Here is an 18,828-nt window from a genome sequence, read left to right as displayed (position 1 = left end):
AGGTCACCAGCTCTGCAAAGCCCCAAGTTCTCATGGTGGAGCCAAGCCTTGAGTAGGAAGGGATCATGATTTTAACCACCCAGTTGAACCAACTCCTCTAGCATAGACTTGGAGAACACCACAGGTCTTAGACAATCTACATCATTTAGACATTTGCAGATTTTTAAAGCTGTTGGTCCATCTCGTCTGACCTCGTTTACCACCAGCCACACAACGTTCCCCCAGTACTGACTGCAGTTGTGCCTACCTAAAGCTTTCCCTCTGGAAGCTTGAAATCACCTGGAGATGAAGAAGCCACTATTTCTTTTTGGTTTGCACCAGCGGCCAGTCTCTCTCCAGCGAAACACTGTACCTTGCTAAGGATTAAATTTTACTTCTCTTTAGCATTGCAATATCTCATTTTTAAGACCAAAAATGTGTAAGAACATTTATTAATTCGTGTGTTTTTCAAGTGACACTAAGACCTTGGAATTTTTTGCCAAAATATACGTAACTCCTGCTTCTTGAGACTTAACATAGAAGCAGCATGAGGCGGAGTCTATGTGGTATGTTTGATTTGTAGCAAAAATCATCTGCCAAAATGTATTCTGCAGAGTAGCGTTAGAGGCTAACCACTGACATACAGACCAAGAGCCTGCTGTTTGCTTTTCATTAGGATTTTGTCTGGAATTTGCATTTTTAGACTATGCTGAAAGCTCTGTCTCTGTTTTGGGGACAACACTAAGGTTTGCTGAGTGGTGGCTTGGCCCCCGTTCAGGAGAGCTTCAGTTTCACCAGTCCCGAACTTGGGAAAAATGCATTTTGAAGCCCTCTCCTCCTCAAAGGCTCTGCAGACACGTGGCTGGGTTCCTCCCGATGCAAGCGTCAGCTGAACAGCACGGGGAATGAATTTCTCCACCAAGGGAAACTATTCAAACCGGCTTTTTTTCTACCCTTCCCAGAATATTTTCACTCCAGGCTCCTTTTAACCCGTCTTTTTCCTTCCCCCGGGCAAAGGGGCCGCACAGACCGTGCTCCTGCTGGAAGGCTGTCACGTAAGGACACCTTTCACTGCTCATCTCCATCCCCTCTCCCAAGGCTCCGAGTCCAGTGGGCATTCCCTGCCTGCCAGCCAATGTGGCAATGCTGCCGGTGCGCCGGAGCGGCTGCCACGCAGCTGGTGGGACCAATGCCATAAGTTGGTTGGGAAAGGCCAGCAGAAGCTGGTGGTGACCCCAAGCAAAGCTGTGGGTTTGATTCCAAACACATTGAAAGTCATATTCATCTTGCGTGCAAGGAAGCCGAGGTTATGTCAGCAAGTGGATCCGCTAGCTGCGGATCTCTGGATCCTGGAAAGGGTGAGTGAGCAGGGCTGCAATCTGGGCTGCTCTTTTTGAAGTCTGCAGCATCCTCTGGCGGAGCCACAAAGAAAGGATGGCCATCCAAGGGAGAGGAACGACCAGGTTTCATCTTGCATTGCCAGGGCAGGGTCTGGGGCCTCTGAAAACCTATCCCAGCTTCGCTCATCAGCAACACCACCGGGAAGAACCGAAATCCCAAACACCCCAATGCCGACCAGCGGGAGCTGCGTATGGGGAGCTACCTGCTGTGCTCCAGAGTGGAAGAGGCAGCCCAGCCGTCAGCCTGGGATTTGGGGACTGCCTTTCTGTTCCTTGCTTTGCTGCAGATGTCCCGGCTGACCCTGGGCACGTGTCTCCAAATTTCCGACGGTTCGGTGCCGCAGAAGCAGAACCTGCATCCAAGAGTGGAGTAATGTCGCTGGCAGAGCTGCTTCCCAGGTTCTCCTCTTTTCCTGGTCTTAGCCACCAGGATCAAAGCCCGAGCCGTTCCTTCACTCCCGGCCAAAGGAAGTACTCTGATAAAATCTGGGTTCCCAGGCTGCGATTCTTTCCTGGACTTTGCTGTGTTTTGGCTTAAAGGGCAAAGCAGGTCACTGTGTCCCGTTTTATTGCAACAGTCCTGCGTCTGGAGCGCTTGCCCCGTACACGGGGCACCCGGGTTCGGCATCTTCCTCAGCCTGAGAGGATTGTCTGCTGCTTCCCAACTGTCCCATCCCTCCTGTTGAAACTGCGCAGGAAAGAATTAATGATTCAGAGAGAGCGAATAAGACACCCTTCCCTCCCTCTCTTCCCCTCCAGCAATCAGGAGACTCATCAGGGATGAGGGAGACAGAGCTCAACCTTCTGCTCTAGCAAGCCGCAGGGTAACGTTCACCCCTGAAGCGCATCCGAGCACCTGGGACCTTTGGGGAATCAAGTTCATCTCCTCCAGCCCAAGAAACGAGACCGGTGGCAAGAGGGTAGCGTGAAATCCAGCCTGGAGTGACGTGCCGAAGGAGCGTGGGGAGAATCCCTCCCCGGGCAGCTCCGCAAAGATTGACACGCCGGCAGAACCCAGCGCAGCAGCGCTGCCAACTTCTGCAGCAATTCACTCAATCCTTATGAAAGCAAGACTAAATTGGCCCGGAGCCTGCACTTCATCTTCTCTCCCAACTCCTCTGGGTGAGAACCGTTGAGCGGACCAGGTTTCCGATAAAGTAAAAGCAAACACCACTCCCTTGCGCTAAGATACAGGAATATTATCCTGACATTTTAGCATGGATCACTCATATTGCTGCTCGTTCTCGCCGCTCCTAGAGCTGTGCCTTGACAATAGAAACATTCCCCGAATACAAACAAAATAATCAGGGTTGAAAACCAAATTCACGGTGGAAGCGTGCGCTCCTCGGTGGCAGCTGTCAGGCTAGATTTGCTCCTGCCCTGTACGAGACTAAGAAAGTTGAGTTTGCACTAGTTATTTTTATTCTCAGTATTTTTACTCTGTTTTTCCTCCAGTAGTCTCCGTTTCCCATAAATATGTAAGCACTTTCTAATATCTGGCCAGCAGCCTGATAATTATATGATCCAGGTTCAAATTTGTATGACCAAAGTATAGAAAAGGAAGGTGAATAGTGTATTAACTTGTACTCATGCCTGCCTCTTCCCGATTTTTTTAACGGAGCAATTTATTTTACATTATCTCGAGGAATTACAATCATCATCCAACATTTTTACAAGCCGTTAAAATTTAAAGATTAAAACCTGCACTTAAGTAAAAAAAATGCTTCCAAGGAGGAATTTATCTGTGATTTGTCTTGGAAACAAGATCTGCGTGTTTTTAAAGGACTTGGCAGCCTACGGAATGACTTGTCCCATCCGTCGGCTGTTTAAAGTCATTTCACGTGATAAATGACAGCAATATGGGGTCTCCAGGGAGAAACAGCAGCTTGTCCTGTTGGAACAGTGGTTCTGGGAAACATAGGACTCTGCTTGTGCTTCACCTAAGTCCAGGTTTACCCCACCAAAGCTCAGACCCTTAAGTTAGATCCTATAACATCTCTCTTTACACTGGAAATAATCTGCCAGTATCCGTCCTGGGAGATGGTGCGGAGCTGGATCCAGCTGACGGAGCAAACCGGGCTCTGAGACGAGCAAAGTCATTTCTTGAGCCTGAGGAACGAACCCACCATGTTGGGTGGCACCATATTGGGTGCCACCATTGCTGTTGGCAACAGGAGCGACTTAACCTGATCAAACACTGCAACACCACACTCCGCAAACGGGAAAGCAAACTGCTTTGACCCAATTGGAATATTTTTTCAGTTTTATAGAAGCACTTAAGCAAAAACCACGTAAATTCACTGTTTTCTTTCAATCAACCCTTCCTAGCGAAGATGTGGGTGATGACTGGAAAACAAAGCCCTCACAGAAATTGTTAATTTTACTGTAATCCAGTCTGGAGACATAGAGACACAGCACTGTACCACAGCGGAGCGAGCGGAGCCCCGGCGGCCAGCTTGGATCGCTTTTCAGCTCCGGGGCCCTGCAACCTGCTCTGCTGGGAGACTGGGGCAAAGCTGGCTCACCTTCTCACAAGAATAAAAAGAAAACTCGCAGAGAGATCTGCGATTTCCTTCCTACCCTCCCCAAATTAAATCTAGGGGCAGGTCTATACACACACAGACAAGATGGAGGCCTGGCACCCTGCGGTATTCCTGACCAATGGGGGAGTTGCTGCAGTTTATTGAGAAAAAATAATTAAAAGCATACAGGAAGCACTCCAATTAACGGGGTACAACCAACCCCCGCCTGCAATTTTGAGGAATTTTGAGGAATTTTGAGTGCCCCGCAGCGCCTCTCCTCTGGGCGCGCGGGAACACCCAAGATGGCTGCCGGCTCCCGGCCCGCCGCCTCCCTCACTCAAGATGGCTGCCAAAGACAGGCGGCCGATGCGGCGGCCATGTTGCTTTCGGGCAGCAGGGTCGTGCCAGGCGGGCCTTCGCCGCGCCGCACCATTCCGCCGAGGAGGGGACGGGAGGATCGCGGCGGAGGCGGGAGCGGGGGGCGCCTCGCCTCGCCTGGCAGGGTAAGGCCGGGCGGGACCCGGGAGGGGCCGCTGGGGCCGGGCGGCGGCCGAGCCCGGGGCGGCCGGTCCCCTCGGCGGGAGGGAGATGGCGGCCGGGCCGCCCCGCGGCTCCGCGCCGGTGCTGCGCGGGGCTGCGGCCGCCTGCACGGCGTGAGGAGTCACGCCGCTGTCGAGCGCGGGGAAAATTGGGTTTGTGATTTCCCTGCAGGGCTCGGGGTGAGGCGGGGGGCGGCCATCGCGCACGCAGAAATGTGTTGGCTGCGCGGTAAAAACCGAAAAACGATCGCAGCCGTGGTGGCGTCAGTGGCGTGAGGAACGACACGGTGCGGTGGTTGTCCCGTAGGGTTGAGAGTGGCGGGGCTGCTGCACCCGTGAAGCGTGGTCAGCTTTGGTTTCCTCACAGGAACAGCGTTTCTGGTTGTGTCTCGTAAGGTAATGTGTTTTTTTTTAGCAAGGCAGTATCCAGAGTTCTGTATCTTTACAAAAAAATAAACCCTTCAGGCTGAGAGGGTTGGGGCTGTTCAGCCTGGAGAGGAGAAGGCTCCGGGGTGATCTTCTTGCAGCCTTCCAGTGCCTAAAGGGCCTACAGGAAAGCTGGAGAGGGGCTTTGGACAAGGGCGTGTAGTGACAGGACACGGGGCAATGGCTTTAAACTGAAAGAGGGGAGATTTAGATTGGATATAAGGAAGGAATTCTTCCCTCTGAGGGTGGTGAGGCACTGGAACAGGTTGCCCAGAGAAGCTGTGGCTGCCCCATCCCTGGAAGTGTTCCAGGCCAGGTTGGATGAGGCTTTGGGCAACCTGGTGTAGCAGAGGGTGTCCCTGCCCATGGCAGGGGGGTTGGAACTGGATGATCTTTGAGGTCACTTCCAACGCAAACCATTCCATGATTCAATAACTCTTGGAAGGATTTGGCCCACAGTGCCCGGTAAGATAATTGAGATGCTCTGGATGGCAGTTCCACAGCCCACTCAGCAGTGCACAAACAGGCCAGAAACTGGGGCGGGAGGGGTGGAGTTGTTACTATTCCCTCGGGGTCCTGACCTACCTAATGCTTTGTGTCTGCACTGGATGGGAATAAGCTCGATTTCCCAGGTGATTAATACAGTGGAGTAACTCCAGCAGTTACTTATGTTCTCATAACTCTCCTGACCCTATTTCATCTGTGTTAGCTTGTTATCGCCCCGTCATTAATGTATTCTGTCATCACAGTCTTTTAAGACAGGCAAACATTACAGAAAAAACAAGCACAAAAATCAGAAAAAACGTCACCATTGTGGCTCTTTTGAGGACTGATGCCAAGTTCACGCATCTGTGGCAGTGAGCCTTATTGCCCTTTACTTAGGGCAGTTTGGGTGGTCTTAAATATTCTGCCTGTTGTCCGGCAGCTCCGGTTGTCTGATCTGATCTCTTGTGCAGTTCGTTTTATCGGTCGGGATCTGAGGTGCTGCACTGCTGTTGTGATCTACCCATGTTGGGCTTGTTTTGCCAAGGGGCTGCCTAGGCATCAAGGGCAGCAACTACGTGCTCCTACACCCTATCAGCACTTCAAAGAGGAATTTGGGAAGTTTCTGCTGAGAGTAAAGATGATCATGTAAGAGCATACCAGGACTCTTTTTGTTTTTATTATTTTTTGCCCTTTAACACTATTGATATTTCAAGGGTTCTCATTTTGATCACTGTCAGGGCCCTTCACTGCAAGTGTACATGCAGCTGTTGAGAGTTTAAAGGAACTCTTCCTGGGAAAATAAGGAAGAATTTCTTCCTCGCTTCTCTGAAAAGAGACTTAAGTTCTAATTGGAAAGGGTTGGGGAAAATCAAGCCATCAAAGATTATCTGTGCTTTGCAAAAAGCAGGACATATTTATGTGAAATAACAGACTTTTCGAGAAGTATGCAGTTCACTTTCTTTGACCTGCTGGCTTTTTCCCCCAGATTCTTGGATGCATAAATCAGCGTGCCTTCACCGTCTTCACTTCCAAAGGGCTGTACTGTATGGCATCAGTTAAGGCTCTGGCCCGTAGAAGTTGCAAAGTAGGTGTGAATAGTGAAAGTCCAAGAAACAAACATGTTTTGGAAATATTTACTGCCCTTCTTACAAACATCTTCGTTTACTGTGTTAATTATCCTGAATTAGAGAGCTGCTATTGACTATGTTGTTGCATCATAAAAAAAAAAAACCACACAAAAAAAAAAGCACTGTAGTACAGAGCAAATATAAATCTCTTCTTGGAGATTGGAAGCCAGTGTTGGGCTTTGGTTTTGAAAACAGCTGTGCTTATTCCAGCAGCCTTACTGGGAACTGTGATTGAAGTGAAGTATATTTTGACTTTTGCAGTGGTTCTGTTAAATTAATTATGTTTTCTATAAATCTTGCATATGTGCGAATTCTTTAAAGTATTTATTCCCTCATTACTGGGCAAATAGCTGAAAAACGTTACAAACAAACCCATAAAATGCAGTATGTGGGAAAAAATGTTGTTTTCATTTAAATCTTCCTATTGAAGTCAGTGTCTCGGTGACTTGTTGCTTTCAGGGAACAGCAGAATGATACTGGTTAGGGCTGGTAACCTCTACCCAGCTCCCTTTTGGGTGCTGGTCTTGCAGGTGGTAACGGGTTCGTGGTGGATGCAGGTGGGAGCAAAAGTTAGGATTATGAAGACCAGGCTGCCTTGTGTTCATGAATGGAGGGATAATTAAACCTCTTAATGATGTTATCGTTGTTTTTCCTATTCAATTATTGGTGTTTATTTCAAGCCAACATTAACCTGCGATTTGAACAAAATATGTCCTTCTCTTTGATTCAACAACTGGATGATTTACTGCAATGTTTGTCCTCCTCATTCCTGTTGCTCTGGATGGGAATTCCTCAAGAGTCTTCTCTGGTCATTAAGTGTTACCAATGTGTAAAAAAATAAGAAGAAAATAGCTTTCCTGATCTATCGGGTATAAGAAGCTGCTTCCTTACCCCCAAAATGAAAGCAAAATACTTGGAAAGCTTCTATAGCTGAACTTGTTTTGGGGAAAAAAAAAAAAAAAAAATCTTACGTACTTTTTTATACCCCTGAAACACTGTGTTCTACTCTCAACCTTATGAAACTGTAAAACAAACTCTATTCATAAACACCACTTTGGAAGACTAAAGATTGATTTCCTCTCCAAATAGTAACAAAAAGTACAGCCTCATTTTTTCTGAAGGGAAAAAAAAAAAAAAAGGGAATTGATTAATTTGTGGCATTTTTCACTGGAAAGACATTTCAGTAAACCGTTCCTGGGCTGATTTAAGCTAGAACCAGCTGAACTAAAGAGGTGATGCTGGCACGTACCTCTCCGTTCGGCTTAGTAGCAGCTGCTAGTGTTAGTAGAGCTCACATGGGAGCGCGTATCCAGAGTTTATCGCCGATGAGGATCTTAAAAAGCAGGAGGAAATTAACACTTGCTCTGCTCATTGATTTCTCTAAGCGCTACCGATCAGGGAGCTTCCCAACGCTGGGGTCAGTCCTGCACGGAAATGAAGAAGGATATCTTGTTGGAAAACATCACGCAGGGCAAGCCAGGGGACAGATTAAGTGGAAGCTTTTGTGAATTTGTGGGCTGAATTTGGTATTAACCTCCGGATCTGCACTTCTGCCTGCAGCCCGCGAGCGTGCCATAGGAGCCGTTAGGGTTGTGTCTCCAGATAGCTGGTGATTATTGGTAGGGAATAATAGTTGGCAGATGTGGAGTTGGGAGGGTTTTAGAGATGTCTGCTGGCCAGAATTCGTCAGGCAGAGGCTGGGAGAATGATTGTGCATTTGTAGGAGTCCACATCCTGTGGGCAGCTCTTTTCTGTCTAAATTCTATTTTAGATATTCCCCTCCTTGATTTCCAGCTTCTGTGGGGTGTTTCAACACATGCTTTGTTTGTCTTTTTCTTCTAGTTACTTTTTCTAGGGATGTTTCCTGAAGTAACATTTTTGGTTTTTTTTTCTTCTCTGAGTGAACATCTTTGAACTTGCCAGCAGTGAGGAGTGCAGCAGCGAGGAGGTTCTGCCCCAGCCGGGTGGGAAGGCTGAAATCCCGAGCAGTCCCAGTGATTGGGGTGGGACTTCTCGCTCATCAAGTAGTCAGGATCAACCCCCCAGTTCAGTACAAATATTTGAGGTTCTGCATAACTCAAACCCACAGACATTTTACATCTGGTAGAAGTCCTGTCCGTTTCCAGAAACCCAGAAGTACGCTTTCCAGCGGCACGCAATGGGGTCATTAGAAAATCAGATTAAACCTTCAAATGCAGTTTTAAAAACATTATCTGGGGGGTGACAACCATCGAATGACTTACGCCTCGCGGATTAGAAGATGATTATCTTCTGCAGTGCTTGCTGCCGTAGCTTGCAACAGGAAGAGTGTTCTCAAAGCTGTCCCTTCAGCTTGCTATTCAAACCTGTGCACTCCAGACTACGCATTGTATTAGACTTCCTGGTGCTTTATGCTGAAGACACATTTGTCTTCTTAATCAGACAATTTCCATCTGCCAGGAATGTATTTAATATAATGTCAAATGTAATTTAGATGAGAAGTGAAAGTACAATGTGCTGTCATTTACTGCCAACCATTATTACTGTGAGAGGGAGGCACAGCAACCCGAGTTTAAGTGGAGCCTTTAAGCAATAACAGGCTGGTTCCTCCGTTTATTTTGGCCTGATGTTCTTCCCTTGATTACAGAGCTGTTGTAAGCATGTGCTAAATAACAGACGTTTAAAACTGAGGCTAGATCTTAGAATATCAGCTTAGAGGATCAGATCAGAGCATCTAAAGGCCTCAGCGAGGTCCACGGCATTGTTGTGCTTTATGGACAAGGGTAAATGAGACTTCTTGTTCCAGTGGTGTGGGTTGAGACAGGAAAGCCCCGGAGTCCTCAGGCATCGGATTGATTGGAATAATAGCTAGTGTCTGTCTCTCGAGCTGGTGGCGAAACACAGATTGTGCTTTCTGAAAATGTCAGTAAACTTCTGACCCCTCTGCTTGTTGATTGAGACGAGCCAGTTTTGAAATATTTTTCAAATAAAACACTATGATTTCCTCAAAAAAAATTGTAGCTGTTTATAGATAGGTAGTTTTCCCCTGTATATTGTTATTTAAGTGGCTAAATACAATAAAGCCTTAGAAACTATCGTTATCAACCCCGAGGTCTGATTGTTTACGTGGGGGAATAAAGCAGCAACAAAACTGCACCGGACCCAAAGATTTATCCCCCAGCTTTGGCACAGGCAGCAGAGCCTGCTGCGGGGTGGTGAAAACACGGGCTCTGTTTCAGCAGCAGCCTGGAAAAGAGTCGAAGTGAAGCGACTGCTGTGCTTCAGCTCCCTCTTTGTTCCAAAGTGGGGAAAGGTGCTTGTTTCCACCGTCATTTGTTGTGACCTCTGCTGTTGAAAAGTGCTGGTATGAAGAATGTTTTATTATTAAGCTGGGCCAATCATGTTACTCATGTTTCATCACTGTTGCCATCTGTGCTGCAGAATATTCACTCCGAAGGGTTATCCTGCAGTGTATCCATCTGACTCTGTGACTGGAATAAACCAAGAGCGTTTGCTGGTGACGGTTGTGTTGATAGAAGTAACCTGGAGGTCTTCTCCACATCTTGCAAATTAGGAGTTAGAACACAGATCTGAGCTTTTTCTTAAGTGATTGGTGCCATGCGTGAATGAAAAGGTAGCTCATGGAAGAGGGAGAGCAGGCATTCAACCTTTGTCTGTTTTTCTGGCAGGATGGAGAAAAAGAAAATTCTGATGAAATCCAAGGTTGCTGCTCCCAACCTCTTGAGGGCACTGCATTCTCTGTACCGGTTCGGCCACCTCTGTGACGTGACGGTTCACACACAACATCTAGGAATTCAGGAGGAGTTTCTGGTTCACAAGGCTGTCTTGGCAGCTTCCAGCAATTATTTCAAGGGGCTTTTCCTGCACGATGAGATGCTGGACACCAAGAACTGCACAGTGACTCTGCAAGACATTTACACGGAGGAGTTCACCTCCTTCCTGGAGTTTATTTACACTGCAGAAGTGGAGATTGAAGCAGAGAAACTGCAACGGATGAAAGAAATAGCCGAAAGACTTGAATGCAAGGATTTGCTTGACATTTGTGAAGAAGTGAAAGCAGAGGGCAGGAAGGGTTTGGATTTGAGCCTCCATCTGAAAGGTCAGCTGTGTGAAAACGGTGCGCCGCAGTGGCCTCGTGTCCAGCAAGAGGGGATCCGCAAACGGAGTAACTCCTCCTCCCAGGTTGTGGCAATGCCCATGCAGAGGAAACTTTGGGATAGGCAAAAACATAAAAGGTTGCTGGCTGGCCATGATCTCGTTGAAGGCCAGGCAGCAAGGCTGGAGCAAGAGGACACTGCTTTTCCAGGTCCAAAATCCAGGACAGCAAAGCTACTGAAATGTAACAAGGCAGATGCCAGAAACAAACTCAGCCTGGAAAACGAGACGAGTCCTTCTCTCCTAGGTCAGACTGAGTCAAAGGAAGCCTGCGTAGTGATTGGGAACATGCTGCCTGAGCAGTGGGAAGATGAAACCGGTTTAATTTCCAAATTTTCCAGTAAAACCGAACGCAGGAAATCGCTGCGGCAAGTGGCGAAAGCCTCGCCGCAGATGGCGTGCAAGAAGTGCAACGAGTCGTTCCACGTTCTCGAGCAGTACCGGTCACACATGGAGCTCGGCCATGACGGCGGTCTGGCCGTCACGTACGGCTGCGCCGCCTGCCAGCAGCTCTGCTCCGCTCCCCAAAACCCCCGGCAGCACCGCCGCACAGCTCCCAGCCACGAGCAGCTCTGCTCTGCTCCCCAAAACCCCCGGCAGCACCGCCGCACCGCTCACAGCCACGAGCAGGTCTGCTCTGCTCCCCAAAGCCCCCGGCAGCACCGCCGCACCGCTCACAACCACGCACGGGGCTTCTCCTGTGTGCTCTGTAACGAGAGGTTTGAGCGCCGGAAGGACGCCAGCGGCCACATCCGCAGGGTGCACGGGAAGCAGCGGGATGCCCAGGCCTGCCCGTTCTGCCGCAAGGTCATCAGCTCCCAGTGCGGCCTGCCGGCCCACCTCCGAACGCACGCTGGGGAGAAACCTTACAGGTGCGAGCGCTGCCCCGCCAGCTTCGCGCAGAGGTCCGCGTACAGCGCTCACGTGAGGTACGGCGTTCCGTGGGGGGGGTGTCTGTGTGTGTGCAGGAAAATGGGGGTTCTTTCTCGGCACCAGGATCAGAGCGTTCCTGAAGTCCTCACTGCTTTAGTTGCAGAATTACAGAATCATAGAGTGGGTTGGGTTGGAAGGGACCTCAAAGATCATCCAGTTCCAACCCCCCTGCCATGGGCAGGGACACCCTCCGCTACACCAGGTTGCCCAAAGCCTCAACCAACCTGACCTTGAACGCTTCCAGGGATGGGGCAGCCACACCTTCTCTGGGCAACCTGTGCCAGTGCCTCACCACCCTCAGAGGGAAGAATTTCTTCCTTATATCCAATGTAAATCTCCCCTCTTTCAGTTTAAAGCCATTGCCCTGTGTCCTGTCACTACACGCCCTTGTCCAAAGCCCCTCTCCAGCTTTCCTGTAGGCCCCCTTTAGGCACTGGAAGGCTGCACTAAGATCACCCCGGAGCCTTCTCTTCTCCAGGCTGAAGAGCCCCAACTCTCTCAGCCTGTCTCCAGAGCAGAGGTGCTCCAGCCCTCAGATCATCTTCATGACCTCCTCTGGACCCGCTCCAGCAGCTTCATGTCCTTCTTGTGTTGGGGAGTCCAGAGCTGAATGCAGTATTCCAGGTGGGGTCTCAGAATTCCTCATGGGAAGTGTGTTGAAATTGTCACAGATCTTTTTCTGTTGACCTTACCAAGCTCTCAGTTCAGCTACTGGATGGAGGTCTCCCAGACTGGGAATTTAGGCGAACGTTTCCCGTTGAATCAAAGAGGACTTGTGCAACCAAAATCTTAGGTGATTTTGGAAACCTCAGGTTTCGGGTTTTAAATAGGAGGTTGGAAAGAACCAGCATCTGTTTAAAGTGCATAAGAAAATGCCCATTTGGTAAACGTCAGGGCAGTGTGGTGGTGCTTTTTAATACGCTCTTCCTGGGCTAGATATCCTGCGTGCTGTTTTGCTGGGGAGCACGAGCTTCCAGATGGGTTTGTTAAGCCCTGCCTGACTGAAAACAAGATGTTGAAACTGCACAGTAGTTTGCAGAGCTGCAAAAGCCACCACACACCTCAAATATCTCCCTATCCTGCCTGCGCGGTACAGGAGATAGGTGGGTTTCTACTGGATCCCAGCTTCCCTTTTAAAAAATGGCAAAATTTGGTTGAGTGGCAGCAAAACCATTCCAGATGTGTCGCGAGCGCAGTGGCGTAGCTTGTTCCACACGCTGAGCAGCGATGAGTGGGGTTAACCCCTGCAGTTGGTGGCTTCCAAGGAGCTCTGGTTTGGTTTTCCATCTGTATTTCCTTTGGGTTTGAGCTCAGCGTTTCCTATCCTGTTCACCATGGCCCTAGAGGAAAATTGATGGTCCGTCCTATGTTAGTGGTCAGATGACAAATACGTGTACTTGAGAGGCTCCATCCTAGACAAAAGGAGGCTTTTTAATTTTCTTTAATTATCTGGTCCAACTCTACACAAATTTTCCCTGTTGTTCAGCTCTCCAAGCATGCTTTTAATTTCTTCCATGGTGTGAAAAACAATGAAAAGGAAACGACTCTTCCTCTGAGGCAAACACATCTGAGTTGAAACAATTAAACCTGTTGAAGTTATGCTCTGTTTTTTTTTTTATTTATTTTAACAGAAAAATCCACGAGGCTGGGCAAGAAAGGAAGCTTATGCCTGTCTATTGGATGGTAGTTCCACCTGCGCGTAGACCGAACGCAGCGAGCCGTGACAGAGATCCTGACGGAGACGAGTGGGATGGGACATCGGAGGCTGAACAACGGAAATGTGCGAGGCATGGAGAGGCCACAAGTGGTGAGGAAGAACCCGGGGGTACAGCTGTTACCAAAGCAGACTGCAGCAATGAGCAAGAGCAACGGAAACAGGAATACAAGGAAGCTGGAGCAAGAAGTGAAAAAACGAGTGAAGAAGGGAGTGAAGATGAAGGTGGAATGAGCGTGAAGGGAGAGGAGGAGGTGGATTACAAGGCGGGGTGTTCGGAAGCTGAAGACAGTAGAGATAATGAGGAGGTCTGCACTGAGGAGGATGATGAGGAGGATGAGTACTCTAACGAGAAGGATGGTGAGGAGCATGAGTCAGATGGAGAGTTTAAAATAAAGACAGTAAATAAAAGCGAGGTGAATAACAAATCCGCCTATGTGATAACGTGTGACAAGTGTAAGGAGCAGTTTGTTTCCCGGAAGAAGTACGTGGATCACTGCAGAGACGTCCACCAGTGCTTGCCCGGTAAGGTCTATCGGTGTGACGTCTGCGGCAAGTCGTTCGCCAGCTCCAACAGCTGGAAGGAGCACCGGGCGTGCGTGCACAGCGAGGAGCGGCGGTTCGCCTGCACCCTGTGCAGTGCCACGTTTAAAAGGAAGAGGGACGTGAGGACGCACTGCGTGCGGAAGCACGAAGGCAGAGTCAGACGTCCTCTCTGCTCTGTCTGCGGGAAGATCCTCAGCTCCCGGACAGCACTGGTGTTCCACATGCGGACGCACACGGGGGAAAAACCCTACGAATGTGGCATTTGTCACGCAAAATTCGCTCAGCCGTCGCAGCTTAAGATCCACACCAGGTCAGCCCACGGCACTGCCTCTCCCCTTACCACTCCCTGCGTGCCCAGTGGCCCTCAGCACTTCTTTTTCCCCCTTCTAACCTCCCCGTTCTGAATCATTCACCTTGCATGCCCTTGTAATGGGAACACTGGGATATCGTTTGTTCTGTAGTGTCTGTGATTAATTCTTTTACGCAAAGGCTTTGTCTGCAGCTGGTCATTGCATCAGTTTCAGTAAGGATTTTGAAACAGATACTCTGTCCGAACGTGTAACAAATGCCAGTCACTTGAGACAGCCTTCAGAACAGCTGATGGCCTTCGCTGAGGAAGAGTAGCACAGGCTGAAGAGTGAGTCCAGGGCCTCAGAGCCCCCGATGCTGAGCCCTGCTCACTCTGAGGTAGTCATTGGTGTGGGATTCCGGGGTCTGGATGCAATCCAAAAGCTGCACTTCTCATCTGGGCTCCCTCTGGAGTCACTGGAGCCAGGCTGGATGAATTGCTCTCTGGTGGTGTCTGTGTTGAATGTGTCCTCTCCCAGGAGGGGGTGAATCATCCCATGGAATTTCCCATCTTTCTCCGTACGGAGAGCCTAGCAGATAGCTTATAATAGGACGTTAGCTGATGGAGGGCTGAACGAGGTGAGAGAAACCCTGTTACTGGAGACTGTGGACCCACACGATGGGGACAGCAGGTTTCTCCTGTCTCCCAAGTGTTCTTAGAGCGATTTCACAACTGGTGAGGGATGCTGGCATGGGCAAAACATCGGGAACGCCAGGATGATCTCTGCCAGCTGACGCAGCAGAGCTGCACTGCGTGTAAGATGCGGTATGACTGCAACAAAACAGTGACTCATGGGGTTCGTTGGGTAACTGGCTGTCTCATTTTTGTAGTGTTTTGCCTGGCAGCTCAAAATTATCCATGTTTTTTGCCCATCGTACTGTTTGTGTTGGAATACAGGAAGTGGGCACAGTGTTAATACCAAACACTAGGCTCAGACGTTCTCTGATTTGAGCTGGTTTAAAATCAGATGTCCAGCATGCATTCAGAAATACTGCTTGCCTGACTTTCCTTAGTGCCTTTTGTCTGAAAATTGGGAATATCCTGCCAGTTCAGGTTTGCAGGCCAGCGGCCGTGAGGCTGAGGGATCGCCGAAGCCAAGAACGTGGCCCGCAGCGTCCCGAGGGATCTGCTGCTGGCATCATGCTGGGGACAGTCTGGATGCACATTCAGTCTCTAGCACAGCAACAGCTTGTCATCCTCCCTGCCTTCACCCTTCTGACACTGATTTGATGAGCTAGAACTTGTGAAGGAAAGGTGGGTTTTGTAGGGCCTGAGGGTGAGGAAAAGGGAAACCTTGAGTGGGAATTTTAGTGCTTTAGTGCAGCGCCTCTACCGGCAAACTCTCATTTCCTGACTGAGCAGAACGTACTTTTTTCCTCTTTGTTTAAAAGCTGAAGCATGTTGACAGTAGTGTGTAAAATGTAATTTCAAATTTATTATTTTAAGAACCACTACAAGAGCTGGTTTGTTAATATTAATTTATGTTTGACTTCGTTTAGGTCCCATACAGGGGAAAAGCCATACATTTGTGAGGACTGTGGGGCTTGCTTTGCTGATAAAGGCAAACTCACTGGCCACAAAAGGACCCACACAGGTAGGCACCTTCCACCTGGTTCCTCCCACCACCTCCCGTTGTGCTGCTAGAAGAGGGCCAGTCGGGATTCGGAAAAGGTGCACGTTTGATTTTGTAACTCGCAGGAAGGAGCTGCTAGGGCTAGAAAGACATTTGAAAACCAACTCTGGAGTGCAAAATTCTGCTGCAAGAATTCACAGTGCCTTTTTCTCTTTACTCAGGAGAGCGCCTCTTCAGATGCGATGTGTGTGGGAAGCATTTTGCCACCAACGAATACTTGAAATGCCATAAACGGTGCCACATGGGTGCCAAGCCCTACAAGTGCGAGGTTTGTGGGAAGACCTTTGGACTGCGAGCCTCGCTCGCCCAGCACAGCAACGTCCACGCAGGTAACAAAACAGACTCTGCAGGGTGGGAAAATAAGCTGGAAGCTTGGGTCCGAAGCACTTCCCAGTTTGGCTGGTGACGTTTTATTCCAGAACCACTTTTAGAAGCTCCTTGAATCAGGTGGTGAGGAGAAGCAGGGCTCATCCTGGTCCTGGCTTGCTGAGCAGGGCACAATATTGCCTTGCGTCGTGTCGGATGATGCTTGCCTGGAAAACTGAGGCCTTGTTTGTGCTGCTGAAGGATGTCGGAGCAGAGGGCGGCTGTAGTTGCTGCCGTTCCCCTTGTGAGAGCTGTTCTCAGACTTTCCTTGAGAAAAGGCAGCCAAGAAACTTTTAACACATAACCTTAAAAACCAGAACCTCCAGCACATACCTCCTACGTACACCACTTTATCTTAAAGGGGTACTTAAAGGGAGCCTACAGGAAAGCTGGAGAGAGACTTTTTCCAAGGGCTTGTAGCGACAGGACACGGGGAAATGGCTTTAAACTGAAAGGGGGGAGATTTAGATTGGATATAAGGAAGAAATTCTTCCCTCTGAGGGTGGTGAGGCACTGGCACAGGTTGCCCAGAGAAGGTGTGGCTGCTCCATCCCTGGCAGTGTTCAAGGCCAGACTGGATGGGGCTTTGGGCAACCTGGTGTAGTGGAAGGTGTCCCTGCCCATGGCAGGGGGGTTGGAACTGGATGATCTTTGAGGTCCCTTCCAACCCAAACCTCTGTGATTCTATAATTCTATCTTTTAAACATTCTTGCTTTTTTTATCTGCTGAAACGATGGCCGAAAGACCCCACCTGCTAACTCCGTGCTTCCCGGGCTGTTTTTCAGAGACCCGTCGGTATTTCTGCGAGCAGTGCGGGAAGACGTTCACCCAGCAGGGTGCCCTCCGGCGCCACCAGCGCATCCACACCGGGGAGAAGCCGTACCAGTGCCGTGCTTGCGAGAGGACCTTCACCGACATGTCCACCCTGCGCAGACACGTGTCGGTACGCCGCTCCGCGGGCGGTGTGTGGCCCTGGGGGCACTGAACTGCTGAGGGAAGCTTCTTGCCTTCATGAGGGTTCACGTTGGTGCTCAAGTCCCATCTTTATGGAACAGAAATTGAGGAGGAATGGATTTTAGGGTTGGGGGGATGGATCTACCTTCTACACGCAGCTTTTGAAAATATATTTCTGAAACGTGTAGAATTTTCCTCCATCCCTGAGCACAGCAGCTGCCAATACCAGCTGTCAAACCCCAATACTTCTATTATTGTCTTCAGAAGGAAAATTGGATCTTAGTGGTTGCTTCAAATGCTTATTACTGATGAAACCCTTTTCTTGGAAAAGGAACAGTACCACATTTTGTGTTACTACAGTGTTTTAAGGCTCTTCCTAGAGGCCATAACAACATTTATAACATCTTTGTGCTGTAGATTAATAGGATTTTGTGTTTCCAGCGTTGCGATATGCTGAAAAAATGGATTGCTGAGCTTAGCTGCTGTGAGGGACCTTTGGGTCCTTGAAGCGACTACTCAGACAGAACATAAGGGGTTTTTTTCCAATTACAAGCTTTTGGGTTAATGTTTGCCCGAATGCTAAAATTCCAATGGCTTTTGGGAGCATTCCCTGAGAGCGGAGCCAGAAAATCAGCGCGTTTCAGAGTTCAGCTTATGTATTTGAGCACAATGTCACGGGGTTAACCGTGATGCTATTTCGTTTTGCACCGGCTTAAATACTCAGTTTTTGAAGTTGGTGTTAGAAAAAAAACTCAGATGTCATTATTTTTTCCCGTTTTTTCTAGATTCATGACCGGAATGCTCACTGGAGAAGTTTCTTAATAGATCTTACAACCAAAAAAGACCACAACTGGTCCAAAATAGAACCGTTCTCAGAAGTTTGTGTGGGTGGAGACTCCGTGCCGGAGGTTTGGTCAGTTGACCGAGGTAAACTTTACAAACCGGAAAGCGTTATCCTTAAAAAAACACAACACGTGCCATCTGGTGTCGGTAGCGCGGAAGAGGCCGAACGCTCCCTCTTGTGCTTGTGACGTCCGTTCCTGCCAGGAAACTGTCGTCTCTCCAGGTCATAACGAGCCAAATCATCTCGAACGCTCGTTGCAGCTGCCTCGTTACGCTCCACGGCGTGACGGGTTCCTCAGGCGGGAGAGCTGGAATTACAGAGAGAATGGGTCGGGATTCTCGCCGTCGGAGAAGGGGTTCGGGATTCTCGCCATCGGAGAAGGGGTTGGGATTCTCGCCATTGGAGAAGGGGTTCGGGATTCTCCTTACAAGTGCTGGTGCCGGTTAGATTTTAGATCCGTGCAGAGTTTTATTTGTGACGAAGCCTCGAATGCGTCACGGGGCGTCTCTGCGGATGCGGGTTTGTGTCTGTGCTGTCGCTGTGAATTTCTGCGGTTTTGGGTTTTTTTTTTTAATAAAGACGCACAATGTAAGCGGCCGCCCGTCCCCCAGCTGGTTGATTAGTATTTATTATTGTTGTATTTCTCGCAGGAGACTCGTTAATTTGTTAATGAGGACGCGGGTGGTTCCGTACGCGCTGCCGCCGGCGGGCGCTGCGGTGCCGGGCCGCGTTGCCTAGCAACGCCCGTCGCACTGTTTTGACGCCACTTCCTGTGCGTCGCCGCCGCGCCTGCGCCGTGCCGTGCCCCGCGGCCGCTGCACGGGCGGGAGGCGGGGCTGGTTCCGGCCGCCGCCC

At 49.4% G+C, this 18,828-nt stretch overlaps 1 protein-coding gene across 1 annotated transcript; it reads left to right on the top strand.

The window, feature by feature from the left end:
- Positions 1-4,351: 4,351 nt before the first annotated feature.
- Positions 4,352-18,335, top strand: LOC104372865 (uncharacterized). Its single transcript, XM_086631936.1, has 8 exons — positions 4,352-4,404; positions 10,148-11,153; positions 11,265-11,563; positions 13,199-14,137; positions 15,676-15,770; positions 15,971-16,138; positions 16,961-17,118; positions 17,915-18,335. The coding sequence occupies exons 2-8, from the start codon at positions 10,149-10,151 to the stop codon at positions 18,158-18,160; spliced, it is 2,910 nt and encodes a 969-aa protein (XP_086488062.1). The 5' UTR covers positions 4,352-4,404; position 10,148; the 3' UTR covers positions 18,161-18,335.
- Positions 18,336-18,828: the final 493 nt, after the last annotated feature.

Source organism: Tauraco erythrolophus, chromosome 2, assembly GCF_009769465.1.
Source record: "Tauraco erythrolophus isolate bTauEry1 chromosome 2, bTauEry1.pri, whole genome shotgun sequence".
Lineage (NCBI taxonomy): Eukaryota > Metazoa > Chordata > Aves > Musophagiformes > Musophagidae > Tauraco > Tauraco erythrolophus.
This window is presented reverse-complemented; position numbering and strand designations above follow the sequence as displayed.